The 20,731-nt window shown below is 38.1% G+C and overlaps 1 protein-coding gene across 1 annotated transcript in view; it reads left to right on the top strand.

The window, feature by feature from the left end:
• Positions 1 to 20,731, top strand: part of PIK3R3 (phosphoinositide-3-kinase regulatory subunit 3) — an 87,316-nt gene that overhangs the window by 34,452 nt on the left and 32,133 nt on the right. Inside the window, exons 2-3 of the mRNA XM_059042985.2 lie at positions 17,022 to 17,130; positions 19,049 to 19,147. Coding sequence (XP_058898968.1) covers positions 17,022 to 17,130; positions 19,049 to 19,147 — 208 coding nt within the window. The remainder of the gene's footprint in view (positions 1 to 17,021; positions 17,131 to 19,048; positions 19,148 to 20,731) is intronic.

The following is a 20,731-nucleotide window of genomic DNA, read 5'->3' on the forward strand; positions in this document are numbered from 1 at the left end:
GTTTTCAGTGTAGAGATCTTTTACCTCCTTGGTTAAATTTATTCTTAGGTATTTTATTCTTTTTGATCCAGTTGTAAATGGGATTGTTTTCTTAATTTCTCTTTCTTATGGCTCATTATTAGTATAGAAATGCAATTGGTTTTTATACATTGATTTTGTATCTTGCAGCTATACTGAGTTTGTTTATTAGTTCTAACAGTTTTTTTGGTGGAGTCCTTAGGGTTTTCTGTATGTAATATATTGTCATCTGCAAATTGAGACAATTTTACTTCTTCCTGTCCAATTTGGATGCCTTTTCTATTTTTTTTTTTTTTTTTTTTGCCTAATTGCCCTGGCTAGGACTGGCTAAACTGTTTTGAATAAAAGTGATGAATAAAAGTTGTCTTGTTGGGCTTTGCTGGTGGCACAGTGGTTAAGAACCTGCCTGCCAATGCAGGGGACATGGGTTCGAGCCCTGGTCCAGGAAGATCCCACATGCTGCAGAGCAACTAAGCCCATGCGCCACAACTACTGAGCCTGCACTCTAGAGCCCGTGAGCCACAACTACTGAGCTTGCATGCCGCAACTACTGAAGCCCGTGCGCCTAGAGCCTGTGCTCCACAACAAGAGAAGCCACCACAATGAGAAGCCTGCGCACCGCAACAAAGAGTAGCCCCTGCTCGCTGCAACTAGAGAAAGCCTGTGCACAGCACAAGACCCAATGCAACCATAAATAAATAAATAAAAAGTCTTGTTCCTTAAAAAAGCTTTCAGCTTTTTATTATTGCATATGATGTTAGCTGTGGGCTTATCATATATGGTCTTTATTGTGTTGAGGTATGTTCACTTTGTACCCACCTTTTTAAAAAAAATATTTATTTATTTGGCTGCCTCAGGTTTTAGTTGTGGCATGTGGGATCTTCATTGTGGCATGCAGGATTTTTAGTTGTGGCATTGAACTCTTAGTTGCAGCATGTGGGATCTAGTTCCCTGACCAGGGATCAAACCTGGGCCCCCTGCATTGGGAGCACAGAGTCTTAGCCACTGGACCACCAGGGAAGTCCCCCCTCTGTACCCACCTTGTTGAGAGTTTTTATCATTAATAGATGTTCAGTTTTGTCAAATGCTTTTTCTGCATCTATTGAGATGATCATATAACTTTTATCCTTCATTTTGTGAATGTGGTATATCACAACATTGTGCTTTGTGGATGTTGAACCATCCTTGCATTCCTGGAATAAATCCCACTTGATCATGATGTATGATCCTGTTAATGTATTGTTGAATTCAGTTGGCTGATATTTTTGTGATGATTTTTGCATCTATGTTCATTGGAGATACTGGCTTTTAATTTTCTGGAAGTATCCTTGTTTAGTTTTGGTTTTAAGATAATGCTGGCCTCACAAAAATGAATTTGGAAGTGTCCCTTCCTCTTCTATTATTTGTAAGAGTTTGAGAAGGATTGGTATTAATTCTTTTTAAAATGTTTGGTGGAACTCACTAGTGGAGCCGTCTGGCCCTGGACTTCTGTTTGTTGGGGTGATTTTTTTTTTTTTTTTTTTTGTGGTACGTGGGCCTCTCCCTGTTGTGGCCTCTCCTGTTGCGGAGCACAAGCTCCGGACACACAGGCTCAGCGGCCATGGCTCATGGGCCTAGCCACTCCACGGCATGTGGGATCTTCCCGGACTGGGGCACGAACCCGTGTCCCCTACATCGGCAGGCGGACTCTCAACCGTTGCGCCACCAGGGAAGCCCTGTTGGGGTGATTTTTGATACTGATTCAATCTCCTTGCTAGTAACTGGTCTGTTAATATTTTCTATTTCTTCATGATTCAGTCTTGGTAGGTTGTATGTCTCTAGGAATGTTTCCATATCTTCTGGGTTGTCCAGTTTTTTGACATGTAATTATTCATAGTAGTCTCTTACGATCCTTTGTATTTCTGTGGTATCAGTGCTAATGTCTTCCCTTTCATTTCTGATTTTATTTGAGTCCTCTCTCTTTTTTTCTTGGTAAGTCTAGCTAAATATTTGTCTATTTTAAAAATCTTTTTGAAAAACCAGTGAGAGCTTGTATACCATTTTAAGAAAGGGTGATAAATTGTGGAGAAGTGACTAGACAAAGTTAAAAGGATTTGGGATTCTAGGGGTAGTAAATTGTGGGAAGGTAAATATATGGGGAAATTAATGGAAGATAAGGGTCGTTTTAGTAAGGTTTGTTTATGTAGACTCCAGTTGGTGCTGTCTCCTATGATAAAAGTCATTTCTGGTGATTGAGTCATTCTCCTCTTCCTGGTATGGGAGAGGGAGATGTCTTTACAAATAGAAATATATGCCCTGCCTTTAGACAGAAAAGGGGAGGGCGAGAGTTCCTCTTGTGTCTGCTTTTTCTTAATTGCCTTCAGCTCAAAATAATCCTCATGCCAAAGTAGCATACTTTGGGGTGGTATATTCTGATCCCCTTCGCTGAGGCATGTTTTATTCTGTAACACATATGGCCTTCTAAATAGGTTGTAGGATCAGAACCTGAGCCTCTTCTTTATCCTAGCTCGTTTTTTTGGTTTCAGGGTACAATTCAGTTATATATAAATACTTTTGTACGTGAACAAAAAGTGGTAGTGAAAAAAATCCCTTTTTGATTTGAAAACAGGCCTGATTAGATTAGCAGTTCTTGAACTTTTTGGTTTGGCACCCTTAAACACTATTGAAGACCCTAAAGCGTTTTTGTTTATGGGAGTTATGTCTATTGTTACTGTATTAGAAATTAAAACTGAGAAAATTTGAAAATGTTTACCTTATTCATTTAAAAATAACAATAACAGGGACTTCCATGGTGGTCCAGTGGGTAAGACTCTGTGCTTCCAATGCAGGGTGCCTGGGTTCAATCCCTGGTTGGGGAACTAGATCCTGCATGCATGCTGCACCTAAGAGCCCACATGCCACAACTAAGAATTCTGCATGCTGCAGCTAAGAAGTCTGCATGCCGCAACTAAGAGTCTACATGCTGCAACTAAAAGATCCCACATGCTGCATTGAAGATCCTGTGTGCTGCAACAAAGACATGGCGCAGCCAAAATAAATTAATTAATTAATTTTTAAAAATAACAATAGCAAAACCGTTACATGTAACATAAATGACATTTTAAATGAAAAATAATTTCCAAACAAACTTAGAGGAATGGCATTGGTTTACATTTTTTTTTTGAATCTCTTTAATCTCTGTTAATAAAAGGCAGATGGATTCTCATATTTACTCCTTTTTAAAAATTTTATTTATTTTTTGGCTATGTTGGGTCTTCGTTGCTGCATGCGGGCATTCTGTAGTTGCAGTGAGCAGGGGCTACTCATCATTGTGGTGTGCGGGCTTCTCATTTTGGTGGCTTCTCTTGTTGCAGAGCACAGGCTCTAGGCGTGTGGGCTTCCGTAGTTGTGGCACACGGGCTCTAGAGCGCAGCCTCAGTAGTTGTGGTGCATGGGCTTAGTTGCTCCGAAGCATGTGGGATCTTCCCAGACCAGGGCTCAAACCCGTGTCCCCTGCATTGGCAGGTGGATTCTAAACCACTGCGCCACCAGGGAAGTCCCTTTACTTCTTTGCGAAGTGTGATATGTTTTGGTTGAAGTCTATGAAGAAAAGTCTAGTCTTAGATAGGTAGTTGCAAAAGGGAGGAATATTTTAATATAATTAATATTAGTGTTTAAGGTCTTCCTTGACACTTTACCAAAACTTTGATAGTTTCTTAAAGATTAGTTGAAATGTGGAATCAAGAACCATATCAAAGAACTTTTCAAACTCTGTTGTATTACAATCCATTGGTCTATCTTGTACTTTAATGGATTTCTTACCCATGTATGATTTTATAACATCATGAATTGTTGTATTCCATTTGGGCTGCTATAATGAGAAAATACTTTAGATGGAGTGGCTTATCAACAGCAGAAACTTACTGTTCACAGTTCTGGAGGCAGAGAAATCTACATTCAAGGCTCAGTCAGGTTTGGTATCTTGTGAGAACCCACTTTCACATTCATAGGTGTCTGTTCTCCCTATGTCCTCACATAGTGGAAGGGGCAAGGGAGGTCTCTTGGGTCTCTTTCATAAGGATACTAATCCCATTCATGAAGGCTTCACCTTCATGACCTAATGACCTCCCAGAGACCCCCACCTCCAAATACCATCATGTTGGGAGTTAGGGTATAACATAAGAATTTTGTGGAGATATGCTGGGCTGCAACCTGCAGGCTTGCAAGCCCTACCTGTACTTGTTCCACCTCAAGACTGAAGACAGAGCCTGGAGTCAGTGACAGAGATATCAGTGGTTTCATAGGTGGGTGAGTCTTACATAAACAGCAGACGGCTACCAGAGGAGGGGGAGTGGAATGATTCACACCAGGTTGGCTCATTGGTTACCAGGGAACCAACAGAGGCGCACATGCCTTTGATAAACTAGCCTTTGATAAACTATCGTAGTGGAGATAGTTCTGATCTAAAGATTAAAACAATCACTAGATGGTGCAGAGCAGGTGATTGCCTAGATTCTATGATTAAAAGGGAAGGTCAAGGGCTTCCCTGGTGGCGTGGTGGTAAAGAATCCTCCTGCCAATGCAGGGGACACGGGTTCGGCCCTGCTCCGGGAAGATCCCACATGCTGCGGAGCAACTAAGCTCGCATACCACAACTACTGAGCCTGAGCTCTAGAGCCCGCGATCCACAGCTATTGAGCCCACGAGCCACAACTACTGAAGCCCGTGTGCCTAGAGCCCGTGCTCCACAACAAGAGAAGCCACCGTAGTGAGAAGCTTGTGCACCACAATGAAGAGTAGCCCCCGCTCACTGCTTAGCCCACATGCAGCAACAAAGAGCCAACGCAGCCAAAAATATAAATAAATAAGTATATTTTTTTTAAAAAAGAGGGAAGGTCAGTCACGTGAGTAGGTGTAGGTGAAGCAGGGACTGGTGGAGCAGGGGATGTACAGAGAGCAGGAAAACAGCTGTCTTGGGTGGCCTGGTCATATAAGATACAAACATTCAGCCTATAGCAGTCTTTTTGAAAATATTGGTTGACTGAATTATGTAGGTCTTCCAGATGTTTTCACATTGCATTCTGCAATATTAAGTAATCATATTAATATCACTGTTGACCTCAGCAGAAAAGTTTTAAAGTTATTGGGAAGTTTTCAAGTTTTACAAAAATTGTAATATTCTTTTGAAAGCTCTGTTTTATCAATGGCAACAAATACTGTCCGTAGTTTTCTGTAAAGTGAGAAGCTTTATTTATTTTTAGGAAGAATGTCTACCAAATACCCAAGTCTGAATAATTATAGTTTGTTAGCCATTTTTAAAGTTAAAAATAGAGTTCTATGGAGAAAGTAGCTTGCAAGTCAATCTCTTAAGTGTTTTTCTTCAAGATAACTGTCATTGTATTGTGCAGAACTGGTTTATATGTATTTTTCATTTTGTCACACAGAATATTAAAAAGATGTGTACTCAAGGGTCAAGGTTTATAAAATTTTAAGGATATATATTTTAATAATAAAATAAAGCTAGAGGTGTAATAAAATATTTTACTGCTTTATTTTGGACATTTTTAAGTCCCACTGAGTTTTTTAAAACTCAGGTGTGTCATAGTGAAGAATAGAGGGACTAGACTGATGAAATAGTACAGTCTGATTCCACTGCTTTGATTTATCTTTTATCCAAGATGCTTATACACTATCAGTGAACCATAATTAAGTGAAAAAGGAAATAATAATATGAAAATAGTTTTGACCTTGTATATTCCCTGAAAAAGCCTCAGGGGTTCTCAAGGGTTTGTGGACCACACTTTGAAAACTGTTGCACTGTTATCAAGAAAAGAGTGCTTTGTCTATGTCACGACCATTTTATTTTTTAAAAAAATTTAATTGTAAAGCTTTTTAAAAAATTTATTTTATTTATTTTTGAGTGCGTTGGGTCATCGTTGTTCTGCGCGGGCTTTCTCTAGTTGCAGCGAGCGGGGGCTACTCTTCGTTGCGGTGCGCGGGCTTCTCATTGCAGTGGCTTCTCTTGTTGCAGAGCATGGGCTCTAGGCGTGCGGGCTTCAGTAGTTGTGGCTCGTGGGCTCAGTAGTTGCGGCTCACAGGCTCTAGAGCGCAGGCTCAGTAGTTGTGGTGCATGGGCTTAGTTGCTCCTCGGCACATGGGATCTTCCTGGACCAGGACCTGAACCTGTGTCCCCTGCATTGGCAGGTGGATTCTTAACCACTGCACCACCAGGAAAGCCCCTGTCATGACCATTTTAGTAGAAATCACCTTAGCCATTTATTTGGTATTGTGTAGGGAAACAAAAAGAAAAGATTCTTGTTGTGCAATTTTAAAAAATTGTTCTAATATATACAGAATATAAAATTTATAATTTTAACCATTTTAAGTGTGTAATTCAGTGGCATTAAGTAAATTCATAATACTGTGCAACCAGTACCACTATCAATTTCCAGAATTTTTCATCATCGCTAACAGAAACTTAGTACCTATTAGACAATATTTCCTCCGTTCTCCCCACCCCACAGTTCCTGGTAACCTCTATTCTACTTTCTGTCTCTATTAATTTGCCTATTCTGGGTACTTCATATAAGTTGAGATAAATATACAGTATTTATCCTTTTTGTATTGCTTATTTCACTTAGCATTATGCAATTAGGATTTATTCATGTTGTAACCTGTATCAGAATTTCATTCTTTTTTAAGGCTGAATAATATTCCTTTATATGTGTATACCACATTTTATTTGTTTGTTTTTCTGTTGATGGACACTGGTTTGTTTCTGCCTTTGGCTATTGTGAATAATGCTGCTATGAACACTGGTGTACAAGTATCTGTTTGAGTCATTGCTTTTAATTCTTTTGAGTATATACCTACAAGTGGAATTGCTGGATAATCTGGTAATTTTATGTTTAACTTTTTAAGGAACCACCAAATTGTTTTCACAGCATCTGTACCATTTTTACATTCCCAGCACCAATGCACCAGGGTTCCAATTTCTTCAGATGTTTGCCATCATTTGCTATTTTCTGTTATTTTGATAATAGCCATCCTAATGGGTATGAAGTGATAACTCATTGTGGTTTTGATTTGCAATTCTCTAATAACTAATAATAATCTTTTCATGTGCTTATTGGCCTTTCATATCTCTGCTGTGGAGAAATACTATTCAAGTCCTTTGCCCATTTTTTAAATTCAGTTGTTTGTTTTTGGTTGATTTGTTCTTTATGTATTCTGGATATTAAACCCTTATAGATATATGATTTGCAAATACTTCCTCCCATTCTGTGAGTTGTCGTTTTCACTTTTTTGATGATGTCCTTTGATGCACAAAGGTTAAAAAAAATTTTTTTAACTTTAATTTTTGGCCACACCTCGCAGCATGCGGGATCTAATTCCCTAACCAGGGATCGAACCCCCTGCCCCCTGCAGTGGGAGTGTGGACTCCTAACCACTGGACTACCTGGGAGGTCCCTAAAAGTTTTAAATTTTGATGAATTCCAGTTTATTTTTTCCCTTTTGCCTGTGTTTTTGATGTCAAATCCAAGAAATTATTACCAAATCTAATGTTGTGAAGATTTCCCTATATATTTTTTTCTAAGATATTTATAGTTTTGGCTCTTATATTTAGAACTTTATCCAGTTTGTATTAATTTTTTTAATAGCATGAGGTAGGAGTTTAACTGCATTATTTTGCATATGAATATACAGTTTCCCCAGCCCCATATGTTGTAAAGACTTTCCCAAAGATGGTCTTTGGACTCTTGTCCTAAATCAGTTTACCATATACATATGAAGGTTTATTTCTGACTTGTCAGTTCTGTTCCATTAGTCTGTGTGTCTGTCCTTCTGCCAGTATCATCCTGTTTTGATTACTGTAGCTTTATAGTAAGTTTTAAAACAGGGAAGTATGAATCTTCTGACCTTGTTCTTCTTTTTCAAGATTATTTTGGTTATTCAGGGTCCCTTTTAATTCCATATGAATTTGATTGCTTTTTCTAGTCCTACAAAAAGCCTATTGCAATTTTGATAGGGATTACATTGGATCTGTAGATTGCTGTGAACCTGGGATGTGTTTCCACTTATTTATGGAATTGTTTTCTTAATTTTCTTTCAGATTGTTCATTGCTGGTTTATAGAAATATAACTGACTTTTATGTGTTGACCGTGGACCACTACAACTTTGCCAAACTTATTTATTAGCTCTAGCAGTTTTTTTTAAAAATTAATTAATTTATTTTTGGCTGTGTTGGGTCTTCATTGCTGCACACAGGCTTTCTCTAGTTGCGGCGAGCGGGGGCTATTCTTCACTGCAGTGTGTGGGTTTCTCATTGCAGTGGCTTCTCGTTGCAGAGCACGGGCTCTAGGTGCATGGGCTTCAGTAGTTGTGGCATGTGGGCTCAGTAGTTGTGGCTTGTGGGCTTTAGAGCACAGGCTCAGTAGTTGTGGCACACAGGCTTAGCTGCTCGGAGGCATGTGAGATCTTCCCAGACCAGGGCTTGAACCTGTGTGTCCTGCATTGGCAGGCAGATTCTTAAACACTGTGCCACCAGGGAAGCCCAGTACATTTAACTTTGTTACAATACTTTAATCTCCTATTTGTACATTATTTGTAGATTATGACCAAAGAAATATTTTTTTTTTTTTTTTTTTTTGTGGGACGCGGGTCTCTCACTGTTGTGACCTCTCCCGCTGCGGAGCACAGGTGCCGGACGCACAGGCTCAGCAGCCATGGCTCACAGGCCTAGCCGCTCCGCGGCATGTGGGCTCTTCCCTGACCGGGGCACGAACCCGTGTCCCCTGCATGAGCAGGCGGACTCCCAACCACTGCGCCACCAGGGAAGCCCCAGAAATAATTTTTTTACAGCATTGTAGCCCCTGAACACTTTCTTTAATTAAAAAAAATCAAAGTGAATTTTGAAAGTTTTTTTAAAAAAAGTCAGAAAACACAACAAATTAAAATGAAAAATTATTCATAACCATTTTTGGTTTTGTTTTTTTAAAACATACATAAATAAAGCATGCATATATAGGTAAAGTGCTCTCCTGTGTTGCTCCCAACATTCCTGTTTTATACACTATTAGCAGTTTGTGTATTCTTCCAGATGTTTTTATGCATGTATATACATACACACAAACATATATGCGTATATGTTTGTTCTTATGTCTACATATTAAAAACTGGATTTGAAACATCTTTATGTATGGCTAATATTTTAAAACTTGTAATATAATTTTTCAAAATGGGAAGAGAAGTACTGTTCATTGTCTACTAGATAGAAACAAAAGTGCTAAGTATTTTATGAATACTTATGTAGGAAGGTATTGGGTTGGCCAAAAAGTTCTTTCGGGTTTTCCTGTAAGATCTTATGGAAAAACCTGAACAAATATTTTGGCCAGCCCAGTATTTGCTCAGGTGCATTTAATTTTTCACTCAGCACTGCAGTGCTTACTCAGTGCAAGAATCACTTTGTCAAGGGGTTGAAAGGTAATTAATGTACCCTAATTACCTTCTCCCTTTGTGTGTTCCTCTTGACCTACTTAAAATGTATGTGATTTGTAATTTTTCCCTTTATTTATAATATCATAATCTGGAAGTGACATATAGATAAAAATATGCTTATCTCCATGTAATAAGAAGTTTATGTAAGGTAAATTTTTACTTACTTTTGTCCAGTAAATTCTATAATTTACATGGGAGGGAGATCAACTGCTAGAGAAAGCGAAACATTTAGTTTGAAGACTCATGTTAGTTTAGTTGAACTAAATTTGAACATACTCATGATTTTAAGAATGATGAATTATCTTGAAGTCTATCCTTTTGGATTATAAAGTTCATAAGTATAAAGACTGTCTGTCTAGTTCATTGCTATATTCCCAGCTTTTAGAACATAGAAGGTATTCAATAAATACTTATTTAATATATGTATGGAATGATGATAGATGAGAATGTAGAAATAGGCCAGTATTTCATTCATTCTTGGGCTTCCCTGGTGGCGCAATGGTTGAGAGTCCGCCTGCCGATGCAGGGGACGCGGGTTCGTGCCCCAGTCCGGGAGGATCCCACATGCCGCGGAGCGGCTGAGCCCATGAGCCATGGCTGCTGAGCCTGCGTGTCTGGAGCCTGTGCTCCGCAACGGGAGAGGCCACAAAAGTGAGAGGCCCGCGTACTGCAAAAAAACCCACAAAAAAAAAAAAACCTCATTCATTCTTAATTGTGTTCTTTTAGCAACTTTATGTAGGAACAGCTTTATAATCATTTCATTCTCCTTACATTTCTGCAGATGAGAAAAGCAAGTTATAAGGAGGCTATGGGAGCCCTCAGTAATACATGTGACGTGATCATTATCTGTTTGGTGGTGGTGGAGCTATCAGTAAACTGTCATTATCCATAAATAGCAGATTCCCCATGCTGCGGGTCAACTCAGTTCAGTAGAGAGCTCCCCCAGAGAAGGAATATAGACAGCAGCAAGTCTCTGTGGCTCCTTTTGGTGTTTAGGTTGTAACCTACCTGCTGATTCAAGGAGGCGAATTGGTTCTTGTTGGGCCCTCCTGGTCATGGCATTCAGTTCAGTAAGGACTAGGTTTGAGAAGCCCAGTGTTTGAACTTGAAGTTTCCCCAGGAGGGGATCAATTGTTCCTTTTGCTGGGTTTTCATTGAACCTTACTTTACTTTTATTATAGTTATTTACCTCATTATGCTGAGAATTATGGTTAGGTGTTTCTAAGTTTCATTCCCTCTAGATTTGTTCTTTTGAGTGCCTTGTCTTTGTACCTTTCATAGTGATAGCAAAGTGCTTCTGTATAGCACACGTTTAAACTGTTAATCCTTATATGTAGAAGAATTTAAAATTCTACAAAATTATAGTTCCAACTGTTGCTACTTTTATAAGCCACATCCTTTTCAAAGAAGAAAGGTATAAATAAGTAGCCAATTAGAAAAAAAAGTATGGATTTTAACAAGCTCTCTCCCATCTAGTGATTTCAGAAGTCTGATTTTTTTTAAAAAAACAGCTTTATTGAGATATAATTCACATACCATACAATTCATCCACTTAAAAAGTATATTATTCAGTAGTGTTTAATATATTCACAGAGTTGTGCAGCCATCACCACAAGCAATTTTGGAACACTTTCATTACCCCCTAAAGAAACCTGCATACATAACTGTGTACATTAACTGTCATTCCCTTTTCCCCTTCAACTCAACTCTAGGCAACCATTATTCTACTTTGTCTTCTATAGATTTTCATGTTCTGGACAATGGAATCATATAATATGTGGTCTTTCATGACTTTTTTCATTTAGTCTAATGTTTTCATGGTTCATCCATGTTACAGCATGTTTTATTCCTTTTTACTGCCTTTTAATTTATAATTAAATGTATTTAATTATATGTATATGTATTAACACACACACCACATTTTATTCATTTGGGTTGTTTCCACTTTTTGGCTATTATAAATAATACAGCTATTGAACATTTATATACAAGTTTTTGTATGGTTGTATGTTTCATTTCTCTTGAAATATACAGCTAGGATTGAAATTGCTGGGTTATATGGTAACTGTATGTTTAACCTTTTGAGGAACTACTAGACTGTTTTCCAACCAGTTGCATCATTTTACATTTTCATCAGCAGTGTATGAAAGTTCCAGTTTCTCCACATCCTCACCAACACTTGTTATTATCTGTCTCTTTGATTATAATCATCCTAGTGGGTATGAAGTGGTATCTCATTGTGGTTTGATTTTCATTTCCGTGATGCCTAATGATATTGAATATCTTTTCATGTGCTTGTGGCCATTTGTATATCTTCTTTGGAGAGATGTCTATTCAGATCCTTTGCCCATTTTTAATTTTAGTCACTTTTTTTCTGTTGCAAGGTTCTTTATGTGTTCTAGGTACAATTTTTTGTCAGGTATATCATTTGGCTCTTAACATTTAGGTCTTTGATCCATTTTGAGTTAATTTTTGCATATATGGTGTGAGATAGGGGACCAACTGCATTCTTTTTTTTTTTTTTTTTTGACTAGGATTTTTTTTAACATCTTTATTGGAGTATAACTGTTTTACAATGGTGTGTTAGTTTCTGCTTTACAACAAAGTGAATCAGTTATACATATATATATGTTCCCATATCTCTTCCCTCTTGCGTCTCCCTCCCTCCCACCCTCCCTATCCCACCCGTCTAGGTGGTCACAAAGCACAGAGGTGATCTCCCTGTGCTATGCGGCTGCTTCCCACTAGCTATCTATCTTACATTTGGTAGTGTATATATGTCCATGCCACTTCCCCTTTCCCCACAGTATTATCTATAACTTTTTTGTTAATTAAAAAATAAGTTTTTTTGAAACAATCTAAAACTTAAAGAAAAGTTGCAAGTACGATACAAAGAACTTGATTTCTTGAACCATTCAGAGTAGGTTGCTGACATGATAGTCCATGATGACCATGTTTATGTGTATTTCCCACCAATAAGAACATTCTCCAACGTAACCACAATACAACTATCAAAATCAGAAAGTTAACATTGATGCATTACTACCGTCTCATCCTCAGATCCCATTCAGGTTTTGCCATTGTCCCAGTAATGTCTTTTATAACAAAAGGAGCCAGTCCAGACTCACACATTTTATTTAATTGTCATGATTCTCTAGTCTTCTTCAATCTGGAACAGTCCCTCAGTCTTTCTTGACTTTCACTACCTTAACATTTTTGAAGATTCCATGCCAGTTTTGTTTTGTAATTTTTAGAGAGAGTCTTATTTTTTTTAAATAAATTTATTTATTTTATTTATTTTTGGCTGTGTTGGGTCTTCGTTGTTGAGTGTGCGCTTTCTCTAGTTGCGGCTAGCGGGGGCTACTCTTTGTTGTGGTGCGTGGGCTTCTCATTGCGGTGGCTTCTCTTGTTGCGGAGCACAGGCTCTAGGTGTGTGGTGCATGGGCTTAGTTGCTCTGTGGCATGTGGGATCTTCCCGGACCAGGGCTCGAACTGTGTCCCCTGCATTGGCAGGCAGATTCTTAACCACTGCATCACCAGGGAAGCACCAAGCCAGTTATTTTGTAGAATGTCTTTCATTTGTGGTTTGTCTGATGATTTGTCTGTGGTTTGTCTGATTTCCTCATGATTAGATTCAGCTTATGCATATATGGCAGGTATTTGGCAGAAGTGATGTTGTGTCCTTCATGGTGCATCCTGTTGGGGGCCCATGATCTCACCATTACTGTTGGTAGTAACCTTGATTACTTGATTAAGGTATATTTGCCAGGGTTCTCCACTATTATATTAGTCTTTTTCAATACTTTTGTGATTAATAAGCATTTGTGGGAAGGCCTTCAAAATTATATGTCTTCCTCCTCATTAATCTTCCAATTTTTTCATATTTATTTATATCTGTGTGGACACATAGATTCCTATTTAACGGCTTATATTCCCTTACTGTTGTTATTTGTATTGATGCTCCAGTTATCCCAGATTTGGTAGTGGGAGCCCCTTCAAGCTGGCTTCTTTGTTCTTTTGTCATGGCCCCTCATTCTTTGAGTACTTGGTTACTTTTTAGCACAACATAATGTTCCAGGTTCATTTGGTACTTGCTCTGCCCCACCTCAGCCATTTCTCCAAAGAGCTCTGGTTCCTTTTAATGGAGAATGGCGTTAGAAACCAGGATCTGGGTGCTAGGTGTGCATATTAGGATTTTGCTGATCCCAGGACCTCTCAGGGGACAGAGCTAGGGAATAGTTGTATTTTCTATTACAGACATTTATATCTATCTATCTGTCTCTCTGTTGAATTCCATGAGTTCACATCAATAGCTGCAATTGCAGTCCAAACCAGAGGGTTCATTCTATTTTTCTACCTTTCCATATTTGTAACTTCCTTTTTAGACTTTGAGAAATCCAGCTCCTATTATCTATAGTAGTTTTACTTATTTGATCCCTTTCTCTGTATTACCCAGTCTTTCATAGTTATTGCTACATTCTGCCTACTCCCTCCCATCCCCTGCCCAATTAGAAATTCTTTGCATCCTAATCTGTCTTTGCCCCACGGTGTTGGGATGCCCACCTCCTAGGACTGTGTCCTTGTTAGCTTGGTCTCCAACACTCTGTGCCACCCGGGTCCCAGGCCACTGCCCTTCTTCTTCTCTCACCTTCAACACCCCACACCAAGTTGCCCTCTTGAGGATTCCCTCCTCACCCTGCTGGAGCTCTGAGATTCTTGTTGTGCAGCTGCCCTCAAACATGGACATAGTCTTCCCTCACCTGCTTTGGGCTCTGACACCAGCTCTTGACCATCATGACCAGCTCTCCCTTAATGGCTTTTGGACTGAATTGTTTGTGATGGGGCTTCATGTTGTCTTTTGAGAGAGAAGTTTTTTGGACATCTGTTTAGAATTAAAAGTTTATTTTTCTTCTAATTTAGAACTATTTTATTTGAAGAGATTTTCTTCTGTAGTTCTAAACACAAAATGAATGCTGTTTGACTGCTTCAGAGGCATTATTGTATTTAAATGCATCATGTGATATATTTACATTTTAAGCCACACTTGAAATTGAAGACTCAATACAACCTTTTTTCCAAAAATAAATTTATTTATTTATTTATTTTTGGCTACATTAGGTCTTCGTTCCTGCGCGTGGGCTTTCTCTAGTTGCAGTGAGCAGGGGCTACTCTTCATTATGGTGCGCAGGTTTCTCATTGTGGTGGCTTCTCTTGTTGCAGAGCAGGGGCTCTAGGTGTGCAAGCTTCAGTTGTTGTGGTTCACAGACTTAGTTGCTCCACTGCATGTGGGATCTTCCCGGACCAGGGCTCAAACCCGTGTGTCCCCTGCATTGGCAGGTGGATTTTTAACCACTGCACCACCAGGGAAGTCCCAATACAACCTTTTAATTATTTTTTAAATTACTTAATTTATTGTGTGTGTGTGTACAAATATACATATTTTTTAGCCTTTATTATTTTTTTAAATTAAATTTAATTTTTTTATACAGCAGGTTCTTATTAGTTATCCATTTTATACATATTAGTGTGTATATGTCAATCCTGATCTCCCAATTCATCACACCACCACCACACCACCACTTCCCCCCTTGGTGTCCATATGTTTGTTCTCTACATTTGTGTCTCTATTTCTGCCCTGCAAACCGGTTCATCTGTACCATTTTTCTAGGTTCTACGTATATGCATTATTATACAATATTTGTTTTTCTCTTTCTGACTCACTTTACTCTGTATGGCAGTCTCTAGATCCATCCATGTCTCTACAAATGACCCAATTTTGTTCCTTTTTATGGCTAATACAACCTTTTTAACAAAGAAAGTATTAGTTGTAACAAAACATAACTATTCATTCTACAGATTATCATTTTTCCTAATATGACCACTAAATGTAGAGCCCCTATTAAGTTTTTTTTAGAAAAAAATGACACAATAATGCAAACTACATTTCCCTTCTCTTTACTAGTAATAAACTATGACATCCATTTGACAAAGCACTACCCAACCCTACCAAAGTCATTTCTGCAACCTTTGCAACTCAGAATTGACCATCTTTTACACTTACTCTGTCTCCTGTAAGGAATGGATGTAAATGGTTATGTCAAGCGCAGAAGTCAGTGTGTGTCAATTGGTGTGTATTTTATATTGTGTTTTTAAGTTAACACCAGAAAATGAAAAATAAGTACTCTTACGTGAATGAAACATACCCTTTGATAGTTATCACAAAGGCAGAATCAACTGATTTTTAGTCAGGACTAGTGTCTCAGTGTCCATTTCTTTATTAATGCTTTTTATGGAAACGTATTAAAGGCATAAGTATAAACGCACACGTGAACAGCGTACTTCTCTCCCAATACCCACTTGCCTGGCCTTGCTCCTCCTTTTCATGGGATCAAGCTACTGAGCCCTCAGCTACAGAGGCTGTGGTGCCTAGTCAGTATTTTTAAATAAAGCAGATCTCATATCCTTTTCTGAAAAATGAAGTACAGAGAAGACTATGGAAAGTAGTGAGAAAGAGCATACTGTGAAAAACAAAAAACCAAAACCATAGGATGTGATGTTCAGATTTAGAGAAGAGCTCGTTCATGATAATTGTCAGTAAATCATAAAGTAGGGGGCAGATTGGTCCAGGACTGGAGAGGCAGGAAGACCAGGGAGCTCCAGTGCGCCTGACAAAAGTGGGCATGCTCCAGATGGGCAGTCTAATTACGACCATCACGGCAAGCATTTTCACAAAACTCTTCAAGGCCAGGGACGGTGGCTTACTCAAAGCGGTATCCCCACTTTTTAGCACTTTCTTGCACATGATAGACATTTAATACATATTTCTGGGAACCAGGGAACTGAGCTGAATCAGCTCACTGCTTTCAAAGCCATTTTGGGTGGTGTCTATTCACGCAATTCATTCACTCCTCTGCCTGAGGCAGGGATGACAAACGGACTCAATCTCACTCTGATAGACTGGTAATGGATGCCTGGAAGTATGAATGACACAGATTTTGAGGGGACTTCCTTGGCCGTCCAGTGGTTAAGACTCCATGCTTCCACTGCAGGCGGCACGGTTTCAATCACTGGTTGGGGAACTAAGATCCCCGCAGGCCACGCGATGGGCAAAAAAAAAAAACTGCATAAAGAAAAAATGACGTGGATTTTGAGACCTATTCCTGGCATGGAGGAAAGGAGTGCCGCTCATTCACAATGCCACCTTGAAAGAATGGTGGCACAGACGGTCTCTATTCCCCACCCCTGGTCTAGGAGAAAGGAATCCAACGAAAAGTTAGTATTTTATAAGAAGGAAGAAAACGCAAATAGCTCGAATATTTCATTTTTTCAGGCAATTATTGGTAGAGTTCTAAAAGGATTCTTTCTTTGGCTAATGTTTAACATTTAACGTAAAATAACTCTTAATTTGATTTATAATTATTTGAATCTTAATGTACATTGGTTAATGAGCTGTGTTTGACTGAGGAAATTAGAAAACAAATAATAATTTACACCTACAAAATAATAATATTCATTTCTCTTCTAGCTCTTCCACCAAAGCCACCTAAGCCAATGACTTCAGCCATTACAAATGGAGTGAAGGATGGTTCTGTTTCTCTTCAGGATGCAGAATGGTACTGGGGGGATATTTCAAGGTAACTAGAAGGGTACTATAATTGAATGAAGTTTAAAAAAATAATTTTGAGATTAGGAGTTAAAATAAAACATTTTTAATGCCCCACAAGTTGTCATTTAAAGATTACCATTTAAAAAATTGTTTAGGAGAACCTTTCAAATTTTCTAAAAGCTTTTCTTCCCACAAAAAAAGTGATAAGAAAATCTTTCAGTTATGGCTGTGATTATTACTTTTAATACTGTATTGAGGATAGACTTCTGAATAAATGAAACCTATACATTTAGGATAGGTGCATGTGTTTTAGGATAAAAGATATTTATCTGTACTTAATTTTCCTTTTCTGTTTCTAAGGCAATGGTTCCACAATCTTTGCATGCACAAGAATCATGGGGTAGGGTCCAGGAATCTGCATTTATATAACCTCCCCAGGTGATTTTCATGCACCCTTCACACACCTCCTTTTGAGAAACAGGACTCTAGGATAGATTTGCTTTTTGGGTAAAATGTGGTTTTGGAAAGCTTTGAACTTACAGAAGGAAAAAATATATACGTATATATATTTTAAAATTTGAACATTGTATTTTCTTGTTTTTAAAAAGTCCTATCCATTTCTGCCAAGTCAGATTCCAGGTTGCTTCTATATTGCTCAATATGCTTGTCCTTCTCTTTCTCTTGTCTGTTCTCTCCCATTACAAAGTAGCACTCATTTCTTTTTTTTTTCCATATCATTTTAACCATCTTTAAATATACAGTTCAGTGGCATAAAGTACATTCACATTATTGTTCAACCATCACCACCATCCATCTCTGGAACTCTCATCTTCCCAAAGTGAAGCTCTGTACCAATTAAACACTAACTCCCCTTTCCTCCTGTTCTCCCTAGTCCCTGGCAAGCACCATCCTGCCTTCTCTTTCTATGAATTTGACTATTCTAGGTACCTCATATAAGTGGAATCATATAACATTTGTCCTTTTGTGTTTGGCTTATTTCACTTATTAGCATAATGTCTTCAAGGGTCATCCATGTTGTAGCATGCGTCAGAATTTCCTTTTTAAGGCTGAATATTATTCCATTATATGTACATACCACATTTTTATTTATTCATTCATCTCGACCTTTGGCTTTGGTGAATATTTGGATTGTTTACAGCTTTGGGCTATTGTGAATAATGTTGCTATGAACATTGGTGTATAAATGTTTGTTCAAGTTTCTGCTTTCAGTTCTTTGGGTGTATACCCAGAAGTGGAATTTCTGGGTCATATGGTAATTCCTTATTTAATTTTTTAAGGAAGACTTAATATATTTCATATTCAAATTGATCAGAAAATTTAAATTTTAGCAGTGTACAATAAAAGGATCTGTTATATTTAAATACTACTTAATTTATATTTTAAGACCATATGGTTCGATAATTCAAGGTTATTTTATGCCCTACCATTTTCTTTGAGTCTTCTAGTGTTGTTCCTTAAAGTCCTAAACCAACTCTGCAGAAGGAATTTGTTATCAGTATAAATTCAAATTGGAGAATATTATATTAAAGGTTGTGAACTGAGTAAATTATCCCCACTCTGATCTGACCCAGCTGCCACTGTTGCTTAAACTTAATCTTCTTTCTAAACAGCTGTTGTTTTTTTCTGAAACTCTACAAGTTCATACCTGCCTAAGGAAGCCCTAAAGGCTTAATGGAAACACTGTTCCCTACAGACAGTTGAAACCTGGAAGAGTTTAAAAATCAAATACCCTTCCTTAGATTGCATAACACCAAAAATCAAAACAGTGAGAAATATCTAGGGGAAGGAACTAAATGACCTCTGGCAGCCCCCATGATTCTATAACCTTAGACGTACCTACCTCCCAACTAGTCTTAGTGATAATATGTGAAATGAACAACCAACACTTACATTTTTTTCATTTTTCCTATAATTCTATTCTTCAGGGAGGAGGTAAATGACAAATTACGGGACATGCCAGATGGTACCTTCTTGGTCAGAGATGCCTCAACAAAAATGCAGGGAGATTACACTTTGACTTTGCGGTGAGTATTTTTCAGCATTTTGGCTAGGGTTCTACTAGGATTATTTATTTTTGGATATACAAAGATTCCCATATTTTATTTAAATCTTTACATACAAATTTTTCATATTTTTATTTAATTTAAATATATAATTTTTAGTTTGGCTAACTGTCCTTTTTCTACACATTTAAATATTTAAATGTAATATTTAAAAGGCAACAGTTTTTATTTTTATGTAGCAATAAGACAAAAAGGCTTAAAATCCCTAAATGTAATGTAGTAAGAAATATACTGTTGACCTTATGAGTGAAGGAGAGAAGTCATGGGCACAGCCTAAGGTTATTAATGATGTGCTGGGAATCCACCCCTCCAATAACTATTGTTTTCCTCAATACAGACTTCAGAGAGTAAAATTCAACATAATTTAGGCTGATGAGGATATGTAGAAGATAAAGCAATTCTCAACCTATATCATGCCATCCATGTGGGCGTATTAGAATCTCATAACGTGGATGTATCATTCTTTATATTTACAAAGATGGGATGTGTATATATATTTATAAAAAACCTTTTTTTATAGATATATTTTTAAGTAATTTTTGGCTGCATTGGATCTTCGTTGCTGTGCACGGACTTTCTCTAGTTGTGGCAAGTGGGGGCTGTTCTTCGTTGCGGTGCGCAGGCTTCTCATTGCGGTGGCTTCTCTTGTTGTGGAGCATGGGCTCTAGGCACACGGGCTTCAGTAGTGGTGGCTTGCGGCCTCTAGAGCACAGTCTTAGTAGTTGTGACGCATGGGCTTTGTTGCTCTGTGGCATGTGGGATCTTCCCGGACCAGGGCTCGAACCCGTGTCCCCTGCATTGGCAGGCGGCTTCTTAACCACTGCACCACCAGGGAAGCCCAGATGGGATGTATATTTAAATAGGTTAGGAATACTGTATTAGATATTTCCACATTTAGTTTTAACAATTAACATAGCCTAAGGGCAATAAAGTCTTGTGATTTTTTTTTTTAAAGGAATATCTAAAGAAAAGAATAATGATAACAATAGTGACAATAACAACTTCCTTGTACTAAGCATTTTACATTCAATATCTATTTATCAAAACAACCTTATGAGGTAGGTATTATTAATATTTCCATTTTATAGATGAAGTAACTGAAGCTTAACTTGGTTAAGAAGCTTGTCCTAAAGACAACTTAGCTTGTAAGTGGCAGAGGATGAGTTCAAATCCAGACTTATCTGTCTCTTTGCTGCCTTTCCAGCCTAGTATCTTTAGGAAAAATAATCCCATATTTTCTGCTAGAAATTAGGGGTTTATATCAGTTTCTGGTAAAGACATTAATACCTTAGGACTTCAGTTGTGCTGAGGAATAATTAGTGTTCTACAGTGATTCATTCAACATAATTTTTTCCCATTCCAGTCAGGCTTCTGTCTCTACTACTCTACACAGACAGCTAAACCAATGGCCACTTCTCTCTTACCTTACCTGACCTCTTAGCAGCATTAGTCATAGACACTTCTTCTTAGAAACAGTTTATTGTCTTGGCTGTTGTGACATCACTCTCTCCTAATTTTCTTCCTAACTCCTTTGCTCAATGTTCC

The sequence above is a fragment of the Kogia breviceps genome, chromosome 1, assembly GCF_026419965.1.
Source record: "Kogia breviceps isolate mKogBre1 chromosome 1, mKogBre1 haplotype 1, whole genome shotgun sequence".
In the NCBI taxonomy this organism is placed as follows: Eukaryota; Metazoa; Chordata; class Mammalia; order Artiodactyla; family Physeteridae; genus Kogia; species Kogia breviceps.